This window comes from Protopterus annectens, chromosome 10.part0 (assembly GCF_019279795.1).
Source record: "Protopterus annectens isolate FY-2018-M chromosome 10.part0, PAN1.0, whole genome shotgun sequence".
NCBI lineage: Eukaryota > Metazoa > Chordata > Ceratodontiformes > Protopteridae > Protopterus > Protopterus annectens.
This window is the reverse complement of record NC_056744.1, coordinates 1,010,939,367-1,010,964,011: the sequence shown is the minus strand read 5'-3', so window position 1 is coordinate 1,010,964,011 and position 24,645 is coordinate 1,010,939,367. Positions and strand designations below refer to the sequence as shown.

Sequence of the window (24,645 nt, the reverse complement as noted above, 5' to 3'; positions counted from 1 at the left end):
AAAATATATTTAGCCCCTGCAATATGAATGGAATTGATTTTAAAGTGATGAATAGATATACTTTAAAGTCTTTTAGAGAAATGTGATGTATTTATGTGATTAAATGAAATGTATTTTAATATTAATGAGCTTTTAAAAGTAAGCTGATTTGTTTATTTGAATTAATTGGTATTTTTTGATTGGAAAATGAAAATGAAGGAAGTATATAATGGATGCTAATGAATGATGGAAGAGATTATCTGATGAAGTCCAGCTATAGGACGAAAACGCCTTGATTTTGGAATTGCGTTAATAAATTGTGGTTTTGCACTTTGTTTTTAACTGTGGTGGAATCTATCGTGCTTGGTGACATTCAACAGAAAACTGCTGTTTTTTCTTGGTTGCTGTTTGGCTTGGTTGTTGGTTTTAATTTTCTGTTTCTTTTTCTAGGTACATCCCTAAGAAATGAAATATATTATAATAACAAATAAAAATACATTAAAGCAGTAATGAAGTAGTGCTGTAGTTTTTCAAATCATTCATAAAAGTATTGTAGCAATGCAATACAAAACAAGACTAGACCCTCACTCACTTACTCACTTGTTTCCAATGCACATCTCCTGGTGAGGGTTATAGTGGCAACAGAGTAAGTAAGGCAAATGAAAATTCCCCTTTAGTTTATACTTTCTATTTCCTTACTTAAAATGGCTGCCACCACACCATTTTATATACCCAGTCAGTAATGATACAGCACTGCAGTGGGTGTTCAGCAGAGTAGCATCCTATAACATTAAGGGTTTGGAAGTGGAAGAAACTGATTTGACTCATGCCATTACCCAGTGGTGAACTCCCAGCGCCAACTACCAAGAGATATAGCTGATAATAAAAAGTGAAATTTGTAATAGCTCCATATATACTATGGCATTTCCATTTTTGTATCACAGACTCTATAAAAGGTACTTAAAACAGTAAACTTAACATTTTGTAATATCCAAACATTTTATTGGTGTGCATCTCAATGCTTAAAATTGCACAAAATGTACCACAAGGAGGCTTATGTAGCTGGAACTACTACTTGCTAGTTTCTGTTCATTCTATTACTCTTATATATTTACATGTATTAGCTAGGCGAGCTCCAAGGACCCTTTTATGCTACAACTCAGGACAAATCCAATACAATATGTGCAGCAGACAAATAACATAGCTTTATACTAATATAATTTATTTATAGCCATAATTATCATATCAGAAGTATAGTGGCAGGATTGACATTTTCAAATAGACATATAATTTACTTTAAACAAATCTTAGCAATAATTGCAAGAGGACTATATAACTAAAAGAATGTGCAATATATAAGACAAAAGTGTGACAGCAAATAAAATAAGATGATAGCAGTAAATAAAGAAGAAGGCTAACAAAACAATAGAGCTCTTATTTATTTATTTATTTATTTATTTATTTACTTATTTGTTTATTTATTTAGTTATTTGTGTTTGCTTAACCAGAGAGATCCCAATGGACCATGTTCAGGATCAGATAAGGAACATGTAATAGTTAACAGTGAGAAGACGTGAGATAAGACTGCAGAAATTTTCTCAGTAGTGTGAGTAATAATATTATGATGCATGTGGATATGGATATAACAGTGGAAAGTAATTGAAATAGTGCAGTCTATAACTGTTGAAGCAGAGCTAGCTAACCTAAAAGTATATTGGTCAACTATCCAGAATTTTGTAGAATATCCAGATTTTTGCCTCATATTTTTAGTCTGTTCCTCATAAAATGAATGACTTTCTCCCAAATCAAAGACTGAAGTCATTAAACAATGTCAGACATTTGAGTTTCAGATTGCTAATATAATACATGCTATTCTAGCAACTTTCTAAGTTTAAAGAACAATAATGAACATTTGTGCCTGATTTTGGACCTTTGTCCCCCAATTATTTTTGGCTTTGTCCAAAATTGTTACGGTTAAGAGGTGTGCCTGAAACTTGAAATGGAGATGGAGGGAGAGGGGATGGATAGTGGAATATAATGAATTCTTCACTGTGACACTAAGTTTTGTGGAGATGCCTCTGATGTCGCTGAAGAGGGGTGGTCATTGTAATGTATAATACTTCTGGTATGATATCTGAGAAAACAGGAGGGATTTGAAGATGTAATGAGACAACAAGTAGTGCAAAGAAGTTTTCAAAGTGAAATGTGTAGATTTATTTATTTGACTTTGATAAACAGGAAAGTCCCAGTGGGCAGAGCCCATTTTCAGCGGAGGCCCGGGGATAAAAGCTCCATCACAGTACATGTATATTAATAAGTGAATTTCAGGCAGTTCTCAGAAAAAAACAAGTTACATTTCTCATGGAAAAAAAAACACAATTACCAGACAAGCCTATACATAAAGTATTTATATAAATAATTATATGGCACAAAATACACTGCACTGACTGATATCACCAACATCCTGGCAGACAGGTTCAGTGCAAACTTCACCCCCCTCTCACCCCCAAAAGGGCCCGTAACTATACCAGAAGAATGTAGAGTCCCTGAAATCGCAGACACTCAGATTAAAACAGCCCTCTCCAAAGCCAAAAACATAGCATCAATAAGACCGGACGGTGTCCCAGGCTGCATCCTACACAAACTCAAAAACGAACTAACCCCTCACCTAAATACACTGTCCAAACTCAGCCTCTCCACAGGCTACGTACCCATAGAGTGGTGCGCAGCAACAGTTATTCCACTTCAAAAAGGTGGAGCCACAACAGACCCCGTGAACTATCTCCCTATACGCCTGACTAGCTTGGTCTGCAAGGCTATGGAGCGCATCATCATGGAACTCATTAAAAGAGACAATCAGAACCTCCAAACACTGGACCCTACCCAGTTCAGCTTTGTTAAGGGCAGATCATGCCTCCTAAACCTGGTGGACTTCTTTGAGACAGTTACCAAGGCTATAGATGACGGAAAGGTGGTACACACAGCCTACCTAGACCTTGCTAAGGCCTTCAACACCATTCCCCATTCTGGTATTATAGACAAGCTCACCAGCCTGAACATAAACCCCTATGACACAAGAATGGTTGCCAACTGGCTCACAGACAGAACTCACATGGTGAGAGTTGCGGGAGCTAGGTTCGACTCTAAACCAGTTGCAAGTGGCATTCCCAAGGGCTCAGTCCTAGGACCCCTCCTGTTCGGCATATCCTTCTCAGAGTTACAGGCAAGCACAGGAGGACTATGGCTGACCAAGTTCACAGACGACTGCAAACTAGAGGCTATAATTGACTCTCTGGCTGACACAGACATCCTCCAAAACGGTCTCACTGAGACGGATACCTGGTGTCAAAATCATGGCCTCAAGCTAAATGCCAAAAAGTGCATAGTCATCCCCTTTGGAAAAAACAAAGTACCCACAAACTACCACATAGGTGGTAGTCCCCTAAATACTGAAGACGTAATAAGGGATCTAGGGACCCAAGTAGATAGTAATCTTACCTTTGATAATCACATTGCCAAAGTGGTTAGAAAATCCTTCTATGTGGACCACCTAATCACAAAAGGGTTCGCATCCAGATCAAAAGAGGTCATTGTGTCCCTCTACTCATCACTCATCAGACCCATCATAGAGTACAATGCCCCATTTGGGATGTACCTTACAAGACACCTGCAACATCTGGAATGACCACAGAAGTACCTCACCAAGAGGATCACTGGCCTCAAACAGATGCCTTATACAGCTCGACTGAAGAAACTCCAGCTGTACTCGGTTGCATACCACCTACTCAGAGGTGATCTCTGCCTGACATACAAGGCCATGTCCAACCCAGAACTGATGGACATGCTCCACCTAAAGAAAACCATATCCCCTCGAGCCACACGCTCCAGGGATCTAAACCTCACCACAACAATAAATAGGATGTGCTGGAGGGATATATTCCTGTCCCAGAGACTTCCCATGCTTTGGAACAAGATTCCAATCTACATTAGGCAGAGCTCCTCGTTAACACTCTTCAAAAGAAACCTTGATGAGTGGATGGAAAATAGAAAGTTTACCCCGGGGATCACTTCAGACAGAGGCACAGGGAACTAATCTAAGGGGGCAGCGAAAGCCAACACATTCTGGCTAGGCTTCTAAATGCCTTTGGACAGATAGCCTAGTACCTATCTATGAACCTATGAACCTATATGTCTAAACAGTTGTTCCAGCTGTAAAATTTCACCAAAAGTGAATAGATTGATACTGCAGAAGGGAAAACATTGTTGTAAAGAAGTTTAGTGTTCTTACATTTTCAGTAAAAAAGGTTTGCAGGGAGTTCAAGATACATAATGAAGTAAGTTATACAATTATGTAGGAAGGGATATTTTAGCCCTGCATAAGTTTGTAAAAAGTTCAAGAGAAATATAACGAATTATGTTATAGAAGTATGTAGTAGGAGAAGAAAGATATTAGCAGTGTATAGGAGAATGGCGGTAATAGTATATTACTGGGAGAGCATGATATAGGATTAGTTCTGTTTAGGCTAAGTGTTCCAAACTGGTGTATCTAACAGGTTTTTAACTTGAATACACAGGGGATGCATGAGAGGTAGAACAGTGGATGGGGGCAGTTAGAAAAAGAACAAGATGAGAAATGTTGTTTAAGGGGGTATATTCATTCAGGTGCAGGAGGGAGCATTGTTAGGGGTGTAATTATTCAAGTTCAGGAGGGGAAAAAATTAGTGATAAGGAATAAGAAGTTTGTGCTTTTACTAGAGGTCTCAACCTGCTGACAAACATGAGCATGACCAGAACTGGGTAAGGTATTGTTTGAGCTGGATTTTATAGCTTTGGAGTTTGTTAATCATTTTTACTTGTGTAGGGATGGTTTTCCAGAGTTTGGAGATGTAACAGGAGTATAGTGATACCCCCTCCCCCAATGAATTATTTACTTTAGTAATCCTTAGCAGAAATTTATCACAAGAACAGAGGTCCCTTTTGGGAGGTATTGGGCAGTAATATGTTTTTAATGCAGGGCATTGCTCAGGATAATATATAATTTTGTATGCCATAACTAACTGAGAATGTATTATGTTGTTACCAAGCTTTAGCCAGTTTAGCTGTTTTAAGGCTTGGAAGTGGTGAGCTCAGTATGCAGTGTCAGTAGCAAATTTAGCTACATTGTTGTAAAAGGAAGCTAGTTTGGATTGAGTGTAGAACTTAGGTTTGTAAGGATAGTTTAGGCCACACCTCTCAACCGTACTGAATTCCTCGGTATTTACCGGTTTTGAGGGCAAAATAATGAGGTGCCATGAATTCTCAAGTGGCCCCTTTAATTCCCAACTTTGTTTTATTATTTTATTTTTTTTTTTTTGTATTTCTACTTTAAATTTATGGCTGACATCACCACGCATCACCAGCCTACAGGGGCGTGTGTGATGACATCAGCTACTGCCTGTTGGACTCAGTCAGGTATTTATTTTGAACTATTTGGAGGGAACTAGGGAATATAACAGCAATGGCATCATGTAAATTTTGTAAAGTCTGACCACATGTCCCAGCCTCCAGGTAAGAAAAAAGAATGGGCCCATAATGCTGCTTAGTGGCTTAGCTTCTGTGTTTTATCTGCTTCTGGCAAAGTGTGTTTAAGTCTGAGAACTGTATTTTATCTGATAAAAGTTCCGAGAACTGTATTTTATCAGCTGCAAGTTGACAAAGTATATGTTTAATTGTGAAGTTGCTGTGTCCGAGAACTGTAGTATTTTATCTGCTGCAAGTCCAAGAAGAACTGTATTTGATTTGGCAAAGTGCATGTGTATCTTCTGCTGGCAAAGTGTGTGCAAGTCCGGGAACTGCGGCAAAGTAAGTCCAAGAACTGTAATGGGGCTGCTTAGTGGCTTCTGTATTTTAACTACTCCTTCTGTATTTTAACTGCTGCAAGGTTTAACAGCCGTCAACGGCTTCTGTAAGTCTGTGAGCTGCTGCAAAGTTTAACAGCCGTTAATGGCTTCTGTAGGCAAAGTATACGTTGTGTGATCTTCTGCTGGCAAAGTGTGTGTGTGTGTGTGTGTGTGTGTGTGTGTGTGTGTGTGTGTGTGTGTGTGTGTGTGTGTGTGTGTGTGTGTGTGTGTGTGTTTAGTGGCTTCTGTATTTTAACTGCTGCTGCAAAGTCCGAGAACTGTAGTAATTTAACAGGCTGTTAGTGACTTCTGCATTATATCTTCTGGTGTGTGTGTGCCAAGAACTGTAGTATTTTAATGGGCCTGTACTCTGCATGTTGGTGTAAGTCCATGAACTTCTGCAAAGTTAATGGCTTCTGTAGGCAAAGTATGTGATCTTCTGCTGGCTTCTGTATTTTAACTGCTTCTGCAAAGGGTATGTGTGTGAGAAATGCCCAAATTAATTATATGTTGTGGTTAGTGTTAGTCAGGCTCAAACCCTGTACCTTGGGTACAAGGAGCAAGAACCTGAATTCCCTACCCACACCACCACTTGTGTTCAGTGTTTTCTTGGACTGTTCCTCTTACAATTTGTGTTTTTCTAGCAAATTAGTGAGAATTGAATTCACTAAATAATGACAACAATTTAGGTTTCCATCTTCCTGTCTTCAGAAAACCCATGGTAACACAACATTTTATTCTAGCAACTTTTCAAAGATTATACAAGCTGGTTTTGAGCCTTTGTCCCACAATAAAATTTGGCTTTTTTTCAGATTTCTTGTGTTGAATAGTTTTTCAGGGGGAGAAATGTTTAATGTTGCTCATGCCAAGTCTGTTTGTGTTGTTCGTAGCACAACAAGTAGAATACTTGCCTTTTGATGCAGAAGGCTGTGGGTTCTACTCCCACAGTATGTAGATGGATTGCTAACACTGTACTGTGTTGTACTATTAAATGGGGTAGATGCTGTAGTCCTGAGAATATCCTCTTTGGCAGAGATGCCTAGTAACTATGAATCTGTTATCGGTTTGCCATCCATTCCCTATTGCAATATTACTAGCTTATCTTTTTTTTAATGTAACATAGGCAATTTATTCCTCAAGGAAAACAGGCATTTTATTTATAGATGAAACAATGAAATATAAAGTTGTTTGCTAGCAGTAACCTCTTCATTAGTTATAGATCTCTTTAATGTTTAATTATTTAGATGACTTTTACTTCTGCAGAGATTGTGCATATTTACGGATACTGGTGGACTGTAGAAGTTTGAGTAGACTTTTATGATGGAAATGTTCTGAATTGGGCAGTTTTTTTTTCATTATTGGTTCATGCATTTTGTTTCATTGCTTACTGGAAAAATGTTCAAAACAATACATTTTTAAAACACGCTCTAACATGTGTGCTGTATTATATAAGGGATATAATTTAATACAGTCAGGAAGGTGTATCAAAGAACACATGTATGTTTCTTTTGCAAGGGTCCTCTGATTTGAAAACAGCCCAAAGGTAATCTTTATCCGCCACTGGCCAGATGCATTTTCTTTGAATGTGGGTTTCAGTGCTGTTTCCATGAATGTGAGGTTACTTTCAATGGCAGAGAAGTTTTAATACTACATCTATTTAATTGTGATACTGTATTGCTTTGTTTAGCAGATGAAGTCTGTTAGTGTTTGTGCTATATAATGTGAAAAATTTTAAATGAAATCCAAATAATTATTGTAGAAGTAAAGCAATATGCACATTACGGTGCGTATGGTAAATGAGGCAAAATAGCCAAGTAATGGGACATTGGAATGGCTGCGGGGGGGGGGGGTTGGGCTGTATATGGGGAGGCCCCATTCAACCATGATTTTGTGAGGGGTGGGTGGCAAACTCCAAGACAGTCCTGGACGGCACAAACTCTAGCTACACCACGGATCAGTAGGCAATGGAAAATGACTTTTGGAGGTCCTAGCAAACTATAATATTCTTTTGCAAAGATTAGAATATTGCCTACCATTAAATGCCATACTTTTACCACAAAACCTACATACTGCAAGTCACCAAAAACAAAATCTTAAGGTTCATCTTCTCCCTTCCCACTGAACATCTTTGCTACACATTAAAAAAAAATGTTCTCCATTTACTACAGGGTCTGGGGCCATATTTTGGTTGTCTGTTCTTCAGTTTGAATTTGAAAGTTGGTATCCCACAATTCCACTGGAGTGGGTGGGGTTACATAATTTGTATGCAAATATTATGTTAATTGGCATGCACATTTGTACCTGTTTTTCATGGGCCTTTGTCCAGATTTTTGATGTTTCCAGGTTGAGAGGTATGGTTCAGGCATATAAAAGGACTGAAAGCAAATAAGATGAGGCTAGTTTTTTTTCTTGCTGGGTCTGTAAGGTACTGTGTTGCCCTGTAAAGGAGGTCAAGTTTCTGGTGAATCTTTTTAATTGTTTGAAGAATTTGTTAATCAAAGTTAAGATGGTCATCTATTGCAGTGACCAGTAATTTAGCCTGTGGTACTATCTCAGTTTTAGTATTATTTTCAGATGTACCCAAGAAAGATTGTTTTGGATGGCGATAATGTTTGGAAGTGAAAAGTATCAGTTTTGTTTTATTGGGATTAAGGAGTAGGTTTGAATTTTTCAGCCAGGTTTTGAAGAGAAAGAAATGTGAGTGATTTCTTGTATTCTGGATATTGAGGGGGCTGTACATATTAAAGTTGAATCATCTGCATATTGTACTATCTTGGCTTGGTGAATGACAGTGTGAAGTTTGCTTATAAAAATATTAAAGACAAGGGGTCTTAGTTTAGAGTCCTGTGGGTCACCTAAGATTACTAGAAGAGAGGAAGAGAGGTTCTGTTGCCATTTGACTGCTTGTTGGCTTCTGGATAGATAACTAAGGAACCATTTAAGGGAGGACTGAGAGAGAGAGCTATAGAAGAGAGTTCAGAAAGTAAATGTTGCTGTGATACACCGTCAAAAGCTTTGGTTAAGTCTAGAAACACAGTTGACAGTAGGTTACCATTATTCCTATGCTGGTTTACAGTGTTGTTGAAAAGAAGGAGTGTAGTGGTTATGCTTTGGTGGGGCCTGAAACCATGCTGTGTTTCTGAGAGCAGATTATTTGAATTTAGGTGATGTAGAAGCTGAACAGATTGTTGAGCACGAAAGGAAAGAGGCTGTTTCTGTGACCAGAAGGATGGAATAAGCAAGTCCAGTGATTTTCCTATATTATTTTATTTGGAATGATACTCTGGCTATGGTAACAGTGACACTGAGGCTGAAGTTAAGGGCATTATTGAGATTAAAACCAAGATAATTGCATGATTTTTGCTTCAGTACTAGGATTTCCACATGGATCAGTTTAGTCAGGAAGAAGAGAAGTCAGAAATGCTTGTGGTTTACTAAAAAGCACTGAGTTGGATTTGGATTTGGTGGTGTTATCCAGAAGATCATTACTAAAAGAAATTTTGTTCTGATCATTTTGTAGAGGAGATAATATAGTGGAATTTTAAGAGACACACTCAATACCTGAAGCATCAAACTATGGAGCACTTCAGCTTGTGCACATCAACTCATAAATTAAAGCTCAAGTACACAAATTCTCATAATGTATGTACATAAGCTTGATGTTTTACAAGCGAACACAAAACGTAAAAGCAAGTGCTTCTACAGCCCCAACCCTTCTTGTTTTACTTTATATTCTTACTCTAATAACACCAAACCTCAAAAAAAGAGAAATGACTGAATTGACGAATAGCTAATGAAGAACGTCTCTCAGTCTTTATCCAAGCTGCACTGATCTTAGATCACCCAGAGCTTGTTATTGCAAAAAAAATAAAATAAAACACATACGTAAAAATGTATACTATATATATATATATATATATATATATATATATATATATATATATATTATGCATTTTTATGTATGTGTTTTATTTTTTTGCAGTATTTTCTTGCTGCACATTCTTGTAGAATTTTTGCACTATATCTATTGTATTATTTAATTGTATATGCCTGTAATGATTTAAATTTGAATGAAAAGATTTTATTGGGTGATTAATTATTAATTGCTGTTGGTCTATGATTGTCTTGAATAATTTTAAATTACAGGAAACCAATGAGTTTTTGTCTGATGAAGAAGCTCTGGCTGCGAAAGCACTTTGTTTTACTTCTGGAATAAATCTGTGTATGGTTTTACCAGCTGCGGTCTGGTCTCTCTTTCTGTTCTATTTTCCTTCAGCAGACTTGTTGAATCAAGTGACTTTGAATTAGTAAGATACTGGAGAATTTTAACTTTGTGATACTACTATTGTTAATTTGATATTTTATTTCAGTTTATAATGTTTTAGGGTATGATACAGAAACTTTTTAAGATGGTATTATTTTCCACATAGCCTGCATTGAGTGATTTGCTCTAATCTATTTCGTATTGGGATAAGTATGAGATTAAAATTCTTTGTGGCAATATCAATCTTACTGTACAAAGGAGGCCAGCCAGTCAGGGACAATAAATTAAACAGTGTAACATTGTTTTCAGGAGGAAGGAGTACCCCTGATTATTATATAGAGAAATGTTGTATATTTAAAGGATCAGATTATAAAGATTATAAAGATTATAAAGATAGGGTAGTAGTCACTCAGTGAAGAAGAGAGCCAGAGAAATGAAAGCTTCTGGGGTACGTAGGAGAATCACTGATTTGATAAAGTCCAGCAAGAGATGCAGAATTTACAAGTACTAGACAGAAAGCTCTGAGCCAGTCAGGTTTAAATTGCCTAATATAACAGAGTTATGTTTAGTAACCAGTTGTTAAGGCCTGAGAAAAGGTTAGAGACTCAGGAGGAATTCAGAATTGCTAAAGGGGGAATGTAAGCCACTAAGATGCAAGGGTTTTAGCCAGGCATACTCTGTGTACTCTACTGAGTACAATGTTTTCTGAGCATCACATCAACATTTTTAAGGTCATATTATGTCTACATCTCTCTAAATGAATGCCTTTAACAACAGGTACAATATTGCTAAACTAAAAACAATATTTTTAATAGTTTTTTTTTTTGGGGGGGGCAGCTGAAGTTGTAACCTATATTTTTAACACTTGGAAGGCAGCATTTTGAGAAATGTATCCATGTTAATGTCCGGGGGTGGGTAGCATTAAGTGCTTGTTAGTACAAAATGGAATTTGATTTTTACATCTCTGCTGAGATGACAATATTATTTTTCCACCTATTTTAATCTGTAAGACCAAGCAAATGGGATCAATGATCAGGTTATAGTTGCTCCAGTTTGTTAAAATGGCTTCAGTGTGCCTTTTACTGAGAATATTTACACCTTCAACAATCCTACTACCAATTCAGTTATCCTAAAAAAAAGAAGTAGGATCTGTCGACTGGGTTAGATAAAGAGTTATATGGTATCCATCAAATTTCAGAAATACTAAGTGTATGTTGTTCATGAGTAAAGATTCAGAATTCAAAGTTTTCAGTTTTGTTGTTTCTGCAATTTAGGTTAGTTATCTTGAAGGCTTTTGCCAGATGAAAAGAGGAAATTTTGGTTTAAGAGTTATTTGTGGTTTGAGTAATTATGGGCAAAATGGACCAGATTAGACTTAATATCATAAGATAGAAATAAATAGTATGAAGATTAAGGTGTGCTTGTGTTTTTAGATTACAAAGTGCCTCAGATGAAATAATGTAAAATGAAATTAACAAAACATAAAATATTTGAATATGCCAAATAAAATATTTCACATTGGTATAGCCTGAAAATAGTCTGTGAGTGGGTAACTTAAAAAGAATAGAGGTTTTAGAAGGTATTGTTGCAGCTACTGAAAATAAATGCTTCAGGATCAAGGTGCTGGAGACATAATATGGGATTTGTGAGCACAAGGTGCTGGAGACATAATACGGGATTTGTGAGCACAAGGTGCTGGAGACATAATACGGGATTTGTGAGCATGGATTGTTAGTAGAATAGATGGAGTGTTAACTATAGATGTTATCCAGGACATCGCTGACTTGTGTAAAAAGGAAGAGAATCAGAGAGAGAGAGCAAGATGGCAATAATTAAGGACATAATAAAAGTAATTAAATAAGAGAGAATTTGTTTTGAAACTACTGTATTAAAATAAGCATTAGCTGGTGGCATATGTATGATAGTTAAATATTTTTGATATTTTTATTTGTTTTTGCTTACTGGGAAAGTTCGGCTAGGTAATATCCATTTTCAGTGGAGGCCTGAGGAGAAAAGCTCTATTTGCTTGTATTGCATTATACTAAGTTCCAGTTAAACACAGATTAGTTACATTTCTATTTACATTTATACACAGACACTTGTTAAATTTTACAGTCTAAGATTCTACAGATGTAAAAGTTACTAAAGAGAAAGCCCATGTGCAACTTAATAGATTGTATAGGCAGCAGTTATGCACAAAAATTGTTTTGTCATTTCAGTGAGAGGTTGAGCGCATTCTGTTTAAGGAAAGTATCGTATGGTGAACACAAAGTCTCAATCTTGAGATGAGCATGTGCGGGACCAGGATTGGTTAAGATGTTGCTTAAGCAGTGGTTTAAAATTATTGAATTTGCCAGAGAGTTGTGTGGGGATACTATTTTGGAGTTTAACAACGTATTGGGACATTATAATTTGTTACCAGAGTGGAGGCCCCTTGGTGGACAGTAGGTCAGTAGTAAGTTATGTAGTGAAGAGCATTTATCTGAATAATCTGGAAGATGAGTGAGTTTGTGTGCTTTAGTTACTTGTGAATATGTTAGGTAGTTGTGCAGTTCAAACCTGTTTAATTGCTTTAAGCTATGACAATGGTGGGTCCTATGAGGGTTATTGGTGGCAAATTTAACTATTTTATTGTAGCAGGAGATAGATTTCTTTCTTTGAGTATTGTTTAAGTTTGTTAAGATAGGAATGGCATATAAGAGAGTTGGCAATAAGAAGATGGTGAGTGACTAGAGTTTTTCTTGCAGTATCTGTAAGGAATCCATTGATCCTATAAAGGGACCCTAGTTTCTTGTGAGTAGATTTAATGGTGTGCAGTATATGCCGGTCATATTTGAGACTGTCATCTATTATAATGCCTAGAAGTTTACTTAGAGTTACAGTTTCAATGACAGTATTATTTGCTGACTTTATTGTAAAAAAGTACTTTTGATTTTGGAAACTTTTTGAGGTAAAAAACATTTACTTAGTTTTCTTGGGGTTGAGTAGGAGTTCTGGGTCTTTGAGCTGGGTTTCTACAGAGGATAACATTTTTTTTTGTAATGTGTTGGAACTTATTTGTTGTTGAGGTGCACATATTAATGCTGAATCATATGCTTACCGAACTAAACTAGCATGGTTAGTGGAGATAATTAATTTTATTAAATAAGGGAGCATCCAGGAAAGAGCCCTGAAGGACACCTGTAGAAACTGGTTGAAAGGACGAGTAGATTTGTTGCCATTTAATGCCTTGTTACCTTCCAGGTAGGTAACTAAGAAACCGCAACAAGGAGTATTGTGAACGTTTTATTGAGGAGAGTCGAATGAGCAGTTGCTGGTGTGAGACAGTATCAAATGCCTTTGACAAGTCTAAGAATATGGGTGGACACAAGCACACCATTGTTTCTATGCTGGTTTATTATATTGGTAAAATATAGTATAGCAGCAGTTGTGCTGTGCTGAGGCCTAGGGCCATGCCGAATTTCTGAGAGCAGGTTATTTGAGGTTAGGTATTGCATCAGCTGCATATGGATGCATTTCTCTAATATTTTGGAAAGTGGGTAAGAAAATCGCTATCAGTCTGTAGTTAAACTCTGTAGATGTGCCGCCTTTGTGCAGTGGTATGATGTAGGATTTTTTTTCCATAGTGATGGGGCATATCTCTCTGCTATGGACTTATTAATTAGTATGGACACAGGGAAGGCTATGACTTCTGTGGCCATTTTTAGGTAGTCTGATGGAAGTTGGTCTACAGCTATGGAAGCAGTTTTTAGTTTAAGGATCAACTTCTTTATGAGTGAAGTAGGTACTGGTCTAAAATTGAAGAGTTGTGGGTGGTTCTGAATGGTCATATGTGCAGGGGCAGATGTATTAGTGTTTAAAAGAGATAATATTGATTGCATAAAGTAGGAATTAAACTGTGTGGGGACAGAGTCTGTCGTATTGTCTGATTTTTGAGAGGGAGTGGTGTTCTTGCCAGGGTGGCAAGTTTATTTAGTGATGACCAAGAAGTTTTGGGTTGTTTTTATGTTTGTCTTACAGGTTGGTATAGTATCCTGTTTGATATGGAGTTTTGCAGGGTTTCTAAGATGTCTAAATTGCTGGAAGGCATTTGAGTTCTATTTTTTATACCAAATTTTCCAGTCGTTATTCCTTTTGTCATGATTTTTTTGTTTTTTTGTCAGCCATGGTGCGGGGTTGGATTTTACTCTTTTATTATGTGCTAGTGCTAAATTATTTAAGGTCTGTAAAAATATGTTATTAAAGTTTTCTATAGCAGTAGCTAGTGGCATGGTTCTAAGTACATTCCAGTTGTACTGCTTTAGTCCATCCATCCATCCATCCATCCATCCATCCTCAACCCCTTTTTCTCATTTTTGCACATGGGGTCAAGGTGTCACTTCAACAGTGGCAATCATCTAAAGCCAAGATTTCGACCATCAGGTGGTTAGCTCTGCCATAGTACTTAAGTTGTACCACACACTCGCACACCTAGGGCCAGTTTAAAGTGTCCAGTCCACCTGCTGCATGTCTTTGGAATGTGGGAGGAAACCAAAGCACCCAGGAGAAACCCACATGAACACAGGGAAGACATGTAGTTTCATTGAAAAGAGCTTGGCTGAAATTGGTTGTATTTCATATTTGATAATATGTTTATCTAGGTTATGGTGAGTTCTAATAGCATACGTTGGTATGTGGTCACTTATGCTATCTGAGAGGCAACCTACTTTTCTCAATTCGTCTGGTTTGTTTGCAAGAATCCAGTCTAATGTTGAGTGTCTCCCTGAAGTTTTATTGATTTTAGTAGGTATGGTTATAAGTTTGAAGTTTTATTGATTTTAGGTGGTATGTTATAAGTTGTCTGAAGTTGAACAAGTTTATGGATTCAGTGGGGATTTGTGGAATGTATGAGTTGCCAGACTATATTTAAGTCTTTAAGTATTATAGTTTCATGGTTAATTTGTTGGGATATGCAATACAGGATGCTTTCAGCATTATCAATGTTATTCCTTGGTGATATACACATTGCTGTTAAACATATACTTTTTCCTATTGTTGATTTTTAGGAGTGTAATTAATAGTTCAGCATTGTTAAATGTGGGTATTTCCTATGGAAGTAAGGTGATGGTTAGGGAATTTGTATAGATGATTGCTACACCACCTGCACACTTGTTTTGTCTGTCATGCCTGAGTATTATTGTACCCCGGGGGTGATCTCATTATCCTTTGTTTCTTTTTTAACCCGGTTTCAGTAGCCATGACTACATCAGAAGTGCATCTGGCAAGGCAGGCACGTATGTCATTGATTTTATTGCAAATACTTCTTAGGTTCATATTTAGTAAGATGAGTTTGGGTTCTGTTTTTTACTGGGATGTATTACTTGATTGGTTTATTTTGGGTTAGGAAGTGATGGTGTTATGAACGGTGTGACCTGGGTTGGGGGAATATCTCTGCTAATTTTTTTTAATTGATATGTTACAGAGGGGTGAGTATGCCCAGTTATAAATAAATAGATATTTAATATCATGTGTGAGGGAAGGACATAAGAACACTGATGGAATATGGAGAATATAGATTGTGGCAAAGTCGTTTCCTAGAAAAGTGTATGAGACAAAGAATAATGAAGTGGCAGTGGTTGTAAAGTACACTGTAGTGCAAATACAGTGCGAAAGCAGTACTGTGCTTGAAGAGAGCAGAAAAAAAAGCAATTTTGAGAAGGAGTTGGGAAGAGTAGTTCCAGGTAAAGCTAATGTGTTTTCTGCAAAATGAAGGAAGATATCTGTAATAGAACTGTGAAAATGCAGAATGCAAGGGTTAAGAGACTGGTAGTTGCAAAAGACAAACAGCTTTGATTGAGGAGATCAAACAGAGTAATCAAAGCTAGAATGGTTGTGATACCGCTTCAAATGGAAGGTCTAATTATTGTGGGTGTAGTCACTAAGAAACGAAGAACTGAGTTAGGAGAAAGAGGGAGGGCAGGAAAAGTAGCAGAACGCACTGCTCTGCCACCACAGTGCAATAAAGCTATTGCTGGCTCCCTACTGAATTGTCAGCTCTTGAAATGTCAAGTGCTGAAAAGCCAAAAAAAGAACAAAACCCAGGAGAGGTGCTAATCTCGAAAATCGCTCTTCTCATTAAAACTTCTTTTTGGGGAGGGCAAGCCTCCACACCCCCTGAACTTATATATATATACCAACTCTGAGATCACCATACCTCAGAGAAAAGGGGATATTCCTAGAAATGGCATCTAGAACTTAGTACATATAAGTCTGTTGTTTCAGCCATTCAGTCTCTGCATTTTGGGGGTCACTGTAGCAGGTCCTATCATGTCAAATGGTTACTGCTATTACTATAAAGACACAGCAGCAGATCAAGCTATTAAACCAGGTTATATCTTTATTTTCAAGTAGATGAATTACGGAACTGCAAAGATTGCATGTCCAAGATGGTTGCATGTGTTTGCCTATGTTGCCTTTGTAGTGAATTGTTTATTTTTGCCTGTCAGTCTGAGGTTTTGATTGTTTTTTTTTTCATATTAGTGCAGTGCAATGCCAGGTTTATCATTACATTGCTAAAAGTCTCTGACTAAACTTGTTGGGAATATCTGAAATTTGAATTGAATGAGTGTGAGCTTGAACTTTGAACTATTCCAAATAAAATACTCTGGTACAGACTTAGTGGTATACAAACAGTGAAACTCAAAAGAAAAATGTCACCAAATATCACCAAAACAAAGGACAAAAAGCTTATCCAGAAATGTGAAATGTACTTGGAGAAAATATATTTTTTGCTAATAAGAAAAGGACAAATATAAATTACATCGATATAAATTATACCAATGGCACATGGAACAAATACTACAAAACAGCATTTTTAAACCCATCGGTGAACATTTTCAGCTTCAGGTTATTTAAAATATGTTTAAAAATTGTATTTTCTCTACACTGATGTCATTGTGTGTAAATAGTGAACGTTATTCTCAGTGGCATCAGTGAGGGAAAAGCATGAGGTATGCCTATAGACTGTAATGGACACACCACTGAGCATGCTCGAAGATGCAGCCATTAAGGTTTATGGACACACATCACACAATTCCTATCTGACATCACCAAGGAATACTGTACAATTATATGAGCTGTGCTTTAAGAAAAAAAGCATTTCTGAACTTATTTTTATTAAAATACAGTCCAAAAACCAACGGAGTGACAAAGGGGAGGCATTGCTTCATCTTATCATAGGTAAATCACTTACATTATTTTGGTAATGTGAAAGGGGTATTTGTAAAAGGCAAGGGACTTTTTAAGTGTGTATATTGTAATTAGCACATTTATTATGAGAGGTTCAATTAATTGTAGTTATGTGACAGAAACAAGTTAAAGGTCATGCTGATATGTTACACATTTGCTGATTTGTTACACATTTGCTGATGTGTTACATATTTAGAGAGGAAGGTTAACACTGCTGTTGCCCCACAGTGAAAAGACTGCAATGTGTTCAAAAGTTTGCACTAAATATATAAGGTTTTTATCTTTGATTTTAAGAAAAAAATGACTTGGGAATAACAGATGGTGATTTAGAAAATTATCTAGATATAAAACAAGTAAGATGGCAAATTTTATTAAATGCTTTTGCTTCTCCGGGGCATGAAGAGGGCCTTACTTTTAAATGTGTATTAAAGGCAAACCCCTTATAGCACTGATTTGATCTGAAATTTTTATTCATGCGGTTCTTGATGTATTTAACAAATTATTCTGTTCTTTAAGATTCTTCAGACTGATGAAGTCTGTGACATTTTGAAGATAAAGTGCTTACCAACTGATATTTTTGCTGCAATACTATATTTTTTCCAGAATTTCCTGCCATTTTTCTTTTGACTGAGCTTGGACGAGTTAAGAGCTTTTCAAATTAAAAATAGTTTTAGTCTTTATCCATTTTGGTGAACTTCATTTAAATAATTTGCACTTGAGATCCATGAAGTAGTCCAAACACATTTTTTTTTTTTTGCAAGCTGTGGTGAAATTTATTGCAAGTGTTTTGCTGTGACTCCTTTTGAAGTTCTATGGACCAGAAATTCCAATGCCGTGAGCTACTCTGAATTTTTTTTTAATACATTGGAAACATAAAGCACTTTATATTGTTTTGTTAGTGGCCACTGGGTTTAATGCTTGGCTTTTGTTTTACTCAACTGGAAGAGTCAACCTGTCTAGCTAGACCTGAAGAACTCAGTGTGCTGAAGGACTATCATTCTACAAAAATTTCAACGGTAACATTTTTGACACTGATACTAAAAAATGTTTTGGTTTAGCATTTAGCAACTTTCATTTTCTTATTTGTGTCTACATGATACTGTAGTTTCTAATGTTACTGCAGTTTCTTGCAACCTCTGAATTTTGCCTATCTGTGAGCCACAGTATACACAGACACAGTGCACAGATGCATAAATGCTTGTTGTGCACTGTTCCTTATATGCCAGCATGGACTGCCTGACTTCACAAACATGGACTGGAGTGTTATAGAAAGAAGTACTAAAATATAAGTGTTGGAATAAGTATCACAATGGATTTTTGTGTTTTAGACCAGAAACATGTTTGTATTCTGAAAGGTATAGGCACAGCCACTATACACTGCACTTTAAATAAAGCTTACAGTACTGCTTTGTTCTGAAACAAAGGAATATTATGGAAGTTTGCTTGTTTAAGAATTAGTTTGGCCTTGTTTTGCTATATATTTTATAATGAATACACTTATTTATGTATGACCCAAATGAAATTATGGGAATGCAGGGCAGTGATTAGAAAATGCTGAAATGCAACAAGTACAAGCAATCTCTAAATAATGATTGTACTATTCTGCTGTCAGTTGTTGTATCTTTCGACTATCCTGCTGTCAGTTAATGATGCAAATTATGATTAAAAGAAATTTTCCAGAACTAGTATGCTCTTTTTTTCATGTCATAAAAGTCTGTAGCTGTTTGCCATGTTAGTGAATGTAAAACTACTTTAACTTGTATTAGTATTTGCTTTATGCTGTCAATTTATTCTGAACAATAAATGTCTTGCCTTAAACAGCTTTTGTATCTCAGTAAGTTTACTGAAGCCAGATGATAATAAGAAACCTCTTAACATGGAGTAGTTGACACCAGTGTAGAAATGCCATCCTGGTTTCTTGAATGGCACACAGAACTATCTAGTACACCTCTGTGTTCTAGGTACTGCTGTTCTCAGGATGTCGAGAAGCACCGTATAGCTTGACAGCACTAAACAGTGCAGTATTGCAGTGTAGCATAGTACAGTATACAGTACTTTTCAAAGTAACAGTAGTATAGTATACGGTACTTTTCTAAGTAACTACACATGGCTACTTATAGCTACCTAAATGACACTGCACTGTTGTGTTATGTTCTGCTATCATGTGTGGGAGTGAGTCTTAAAAGGGTGTAACTCTCTAAGTGTGATAGTGGACTGAGGTTCATTACCATAATATGGTAATGAGGGGATTTGGTGCTGTGCAGGCTCCCACTGAAGTGAGATCACTAGCAACTCCATGAGGGGCTGAAACAGGTTTGACTGTGATAGCAGGTTTGCTTGCATCACAGGGGACTTCTTTACCAGTGTGTTTCTTCCTACCATGCAGTGATGGCTTTTTGTTTAGTTTAGATTTTTTTTCCTTTTTTCCACATTGCTGATATGTTCCACATTTGCTGATATGTTACACATTTGGAGAGGAGGGTTAACACTGCTGTTGCCCTATCAGTCTGCTCACAGTTGAATTTCCATGATTCATCACTTTGGAATCAGATGGTAGCTGAATTGCTGATGCATTTTGTTTTATGATGAGTGTCCATTCAGGAAGGTGAGTGATGTGCATATGCCATCTGTGCACACAGGGAGTACAGTACCGGGCGGGGGTTGCTATGTCCATCATGCATGCATGCTGCATGTATGCATGAAATACAGTACCTCTACCCAATAAAGTAAGACAGTGTACAATGTCTTATCCCACTGTGTAACTTTCTTTACAAAAAGCAACAGTCATTGATATTTCATTCTACAGCATACCAAAGCTGCTAGGTGCATGGGATTTATAAATAGTGTCGTTAATAACTGAGAATGTAATATACTGTGTTATCATGCTTGTCAGTCCATGCTTTTGTTTAGTGCAGTCCATTTGTTTAATGCAAATTGGGACATTATCATTCTGTGGTGGCTGCATGTAACCTTGCAACATGCAGATGGAAGATCTTGCAGGTTTATGATGCTGTAGTGCATGTAATACAATGATGGCCTGTTTTGACCCTTATTATTTATATTCAAATCTCTTTGGTTTTGATCAATTTTCCTCCACGTTTCCAGTCACTTTTGGTTTTACTGACTCTTAATTTTGTACTGTATAATATTCAGAGTGGTGTCTCTTTTAATAACATTATATAGCTGTAATACATTATATTTTAAATCTCATCATATTGCTTGTTTCACTTTATTAAACTTAATGAAAGGTAGGTTTAGCAAATGCAATGAAGCTGAAGTTAAATTTTTAACAGAGACATATTCATGTAAAATATTAAGGCATGTAATCAGTAGAAACGTATCCACTTTAAGATGATTCTGAACCTAGCAATGTATACCACAGCATGTGTTTTGAATAACCTCACAGCGGTTATGTTTCTTCACAATGTCTTACTATTTTCACTAATGTAACGTTGTTTTACTGCACTGTTGAACATTTTCTCTGTCTGATATACAGATCCCTCTGGCTTCTTCTTCAATGATGTATTAGTTAGGCCTTTGGATGGATTTAATCTAAAATTTTGTTGTTGATCTATTTTTAGGTTTTCAAAAGTTCTGGATAACCTCATCACCCACCTAATACCAGCCTGGAAATTTAGTGTAGGCATCTTCCTTCAGCTCAAGGTGAGTGTGGACATGACAGGAATAATTTGTTTCATCTGCACCAACAACCTGAGAATTTATTTTGTAGAAACCAACATATTTTCCATGAAAAGAAATGTCAACTCTCCAGGACTCAGTTATTTATCCAAAAGGTGAAGAAAAATACATACCCCTAGGTAGAAATACCAAGGTTTACCTACATGGGAAAATTTCTGTATTGAAAAAAAAAACCAGCATAAGAAAAAGTTGAACTCAGTGTTTTTATTCAAAAGTAGAATGTGATCAAAAGGACAATGTGTGGACAATCTGGATTTCTATACTTCTAATGTAGTCTTAACTGATATCCAGGTTTTCATGAAACAGGTTTATCAAATTTATTTTGTTTTCTTATTTTGTTAATTACTTTTGGATGTAATTTACTTTAAGGGGATGCCTGTACTGTACAAATCTCTCTCTTGCATTGTCTGGTGAAGTGTAGTTCATGCATATTCTCCTGTTTATTTACTCAGTATGGCCGGACATTTTTCAGCACATTTGAAATTGTTCATCAGGTTCTAAGAAAGGTTTGTGTGTTCTAGGTACTTCCTAGGTTATTGATATGTGGAAATCTTTAGAAGCCTAGCCATATAGTCCCATGAGGCTTTTAGCCCTTATATTTAAAGTGTGAATTACCAAAAGATGAGGAGAACATTTACATTTTACCTATATCCATGAAGGACAGGAGTGCCAAACTGTGGATAAATTTGTGGCTACCCATCCATTTATCCAGATTAGGTTTGAATTACGTAAGAAAAGTACTTTGCTTTATGTAGACAGGAAGATGATTCCAAAGAAACAGAATTCTTCCATTCAGAAAAGTTGCCCTGCATGAGTCTAATCAGAAAAATTACTGAACATTCAAACCACTTCCAAATTGTTGTATAATCATAAGGTGAATGTTAAGAATGGGACTACCATTTTTGTGGCATGCAGGTTTGGGGCAGAGCCACAATAATCAACACTGGATTTGACAGCCAAAGGTGTCAAACTCAACTGAAGTATTCCATTAACCCTTTATCCCTTTCATTTTTTTTTTGTTTGTTTTGTTTGTTTGTTTTTCTACAGAGAAAGAAAGAAAAAAAAATAAAATAAGTGACACAAATATGTGTTTCATTTTGAAAGTAGTAATAGCTGGCAGTACATTAATTTTATGTAACAAATGATGTTCAGTAGTCATGTAAAAGGCCACCCTCCTTAAAACCTCACCTTTTATGTTATTTTTTGGTAATATCAGTAACACTGATTTATTTAATTTTATCTCATTTTTGTAACATTGCAGCTTTACAGTTTTTATTATAGGACCTGGAATGAACACCTTGCACATCAGTGATATAAATCATGAGGAATCTAAAACCTCCAGCAATACTCAGTGGCATATTGTCTACTCAGAGGTAATCTCTGCTTAATATACAAGGCCAGGTCAAACCCAGAGCTGTTGGACATGTTACACTTAAAGAAATCCCAATCCCTCAGAGCCACACACTCCTGGGATCTAAACCTTGTCATCACAATGAACAAAACATGCTGGAGGGATAGGTTCCTGACCCAGAAACTCCCCAGACTCTGGAATAGACTGCCCATACATGTCCAGAAGAGCGCCTCTTTGGTCCTCTTAAAAAGAAACCTTGACGATTGGATGGGAGATAGGAAATTCAGCCCGGGGATCACGTCAGACAGGGGTCCAGGGAAGTAAATATTGTAGGAAGAAATAGCCAGGGAATTGTTATGGCTAGACTTGTATAGGCCCTAGGGCCGATAGCCTAGTACCAACCTATGAACCTATGAATAGACAGCACTTGCTACTGTGGATCCCGGCTAGCGAGTGGTAATTCCTTTCTTAACGATTGCCACTTTTATGTTTATTAAATGCCTCAGTTGCTTTGCCATATATTTTAAACAGCAATGGTCCAAGCAACACATATCAGCACTTATTCTCCTGCCTCAGGGCTTCAGTCCCCCATTATCACTGAAGATTCAGTCCTGCGAACAGTGTGATGCAGAGACTCTCTGCAGGAGAAAAAAAAAGTTCACAGCTGTGTAACCACTGTTATGCATGTGTGCAATGAATCCACTGCATCTGTTTTATCATGCATGTACCTGAGCTTGTCATTATATGAGCAAATGTGAGAAGAATAAAAATTGTCTTTCATCTTGGGGCTTCACGTGGAAGGTTTCCATCCCCCACAGCCCTCTTACTTCATTATTCTCACTCAGAGGTCACCATAGCTTGGAAAAAGAATGATCACTGACAGGCAACATAACGCCTGTTTCACTCTCTCAGAAGTGCATCAAATTCACTGAAACTATAAATCCATCTAATGTAAGTATGAGTGCCAAACTACACTGTGATGTGATCAGTGAAGTTCTGATGAGTTGATTAAGCTCATACAACCTTTATACAACTTTTATTGACAAATGACTACATTATGATTTATCCTCAACTAGCTGACAGCTGGTTCTTTCAAATCCTTTACCAAGTTCCCTGGCAGTATGTTACGAAATATTTTCAGAGGAAACAAATTGCTGCACCCCAAAGAAGTAGTTGGAGGGCTGATTATTGCTATGTTTCACACTGTTAAGGGCAACTTAGAAATTTATGAAGGCAAACATATGAACTTGTTGCCAGAGTTTTATTATTTGTATCCATAATGATCAGCCAGTGAGAACCTGATTTGATTCTGTTATCTATATGATACAGAGGAAGAACAGTGTCTTATTCTCCTTTAGTTTTTTTTCTCATTAATTGAAGACATTTGGGAACATCCTCTAGATTTTTTTTCTTTCAGATATGGCTTCCAATTTAGTCTAATTGAGCAGAACACAAGTGTAATTTTCATGATGCACCCTCAGCTCTAAATACATCCTTCACATTGGGAATCATGGTTAAGTTGTGGTCTACCATGAGGTTCATGGAGTCCTCCAACCCAGAATCTTCTTTGGGTATATTTATCACTTTGAAAATGCCATGTCACATTGTGTCATAGTTCTCAAGAGATGAGTCTTTACTTGGGTAGTGTAGGATTCTAGCCTGTCCCCACATATTACTTCCATGGCATGAGTCCTTTCCATACTAGCTTTGCTGTACCACCTGCCCTGGGACTGTAACTCACTGTCCCCTAACATTACAGACTGGTGCCATCTCCACAGCACTTGTTGAGCATAATCCCCTCCAAGGATTCCATTATGTCTGCTGATTTTCCCAGTTGGTGATTATGGGCAAATGGACTCATAGGATTTGATAACTTTACAGTTACAGGAGAGAGAATGGCAGCTCTCTATCCACTGGCAGAAATACCAGGGGTGCTAGAGAAGCTAATGCTCCCCTATTAAGAAAAAGCACTTGGGCTTACCTTTCAAATATACTTCTTTTGGCAGACTGCCAATTTTCTGATTTTTAGTCTTGAATTCAATAAAGACTAAAAAATCAGAATAATTAACATATCATCAAAAGTAGTTCTGATATTGTTAACCATTTGAAATGTCAGGACCAAAGAACAAATCCCAAAATGTGAAGACTGAATGGCCAAAAGATTGGGCTTACATACTAAGTCCAAAATGCCATTTTGCCCTCCCCATGCAAAAAGAAGTTTTAAAAAGAGCAGTTTGCAAGATTTG

The 24,645-nt window shown here is 36.9% G+C and overlaps 1 protein-coding gene across 2 annotated transcripts in view; it reads left to right on the top strand.

The window, feature by feature from the left end:
* The window catches only part of LOC122813452 (E3 ubiquitin-protein ligase HECTD3-like), a 726,610-nt gene that overhangs the window by 385,099 nt on the left and 316,866 nt on the right, over window positions 1-24,645 (top strand). For both annotated transcript variants that reach the window (XM_044085768.1, XM_044085767.1), the window contains exon 9: window positions 20,931-21,012. In XM_044085768.1, the coding sequence (XP_043941703.1) occupies window positions 20,931-21,012 (82 nt within the window). The remainder of the gene's footprint in view (window positions 1-20,930; window positions 21,013-24,645) is intronic.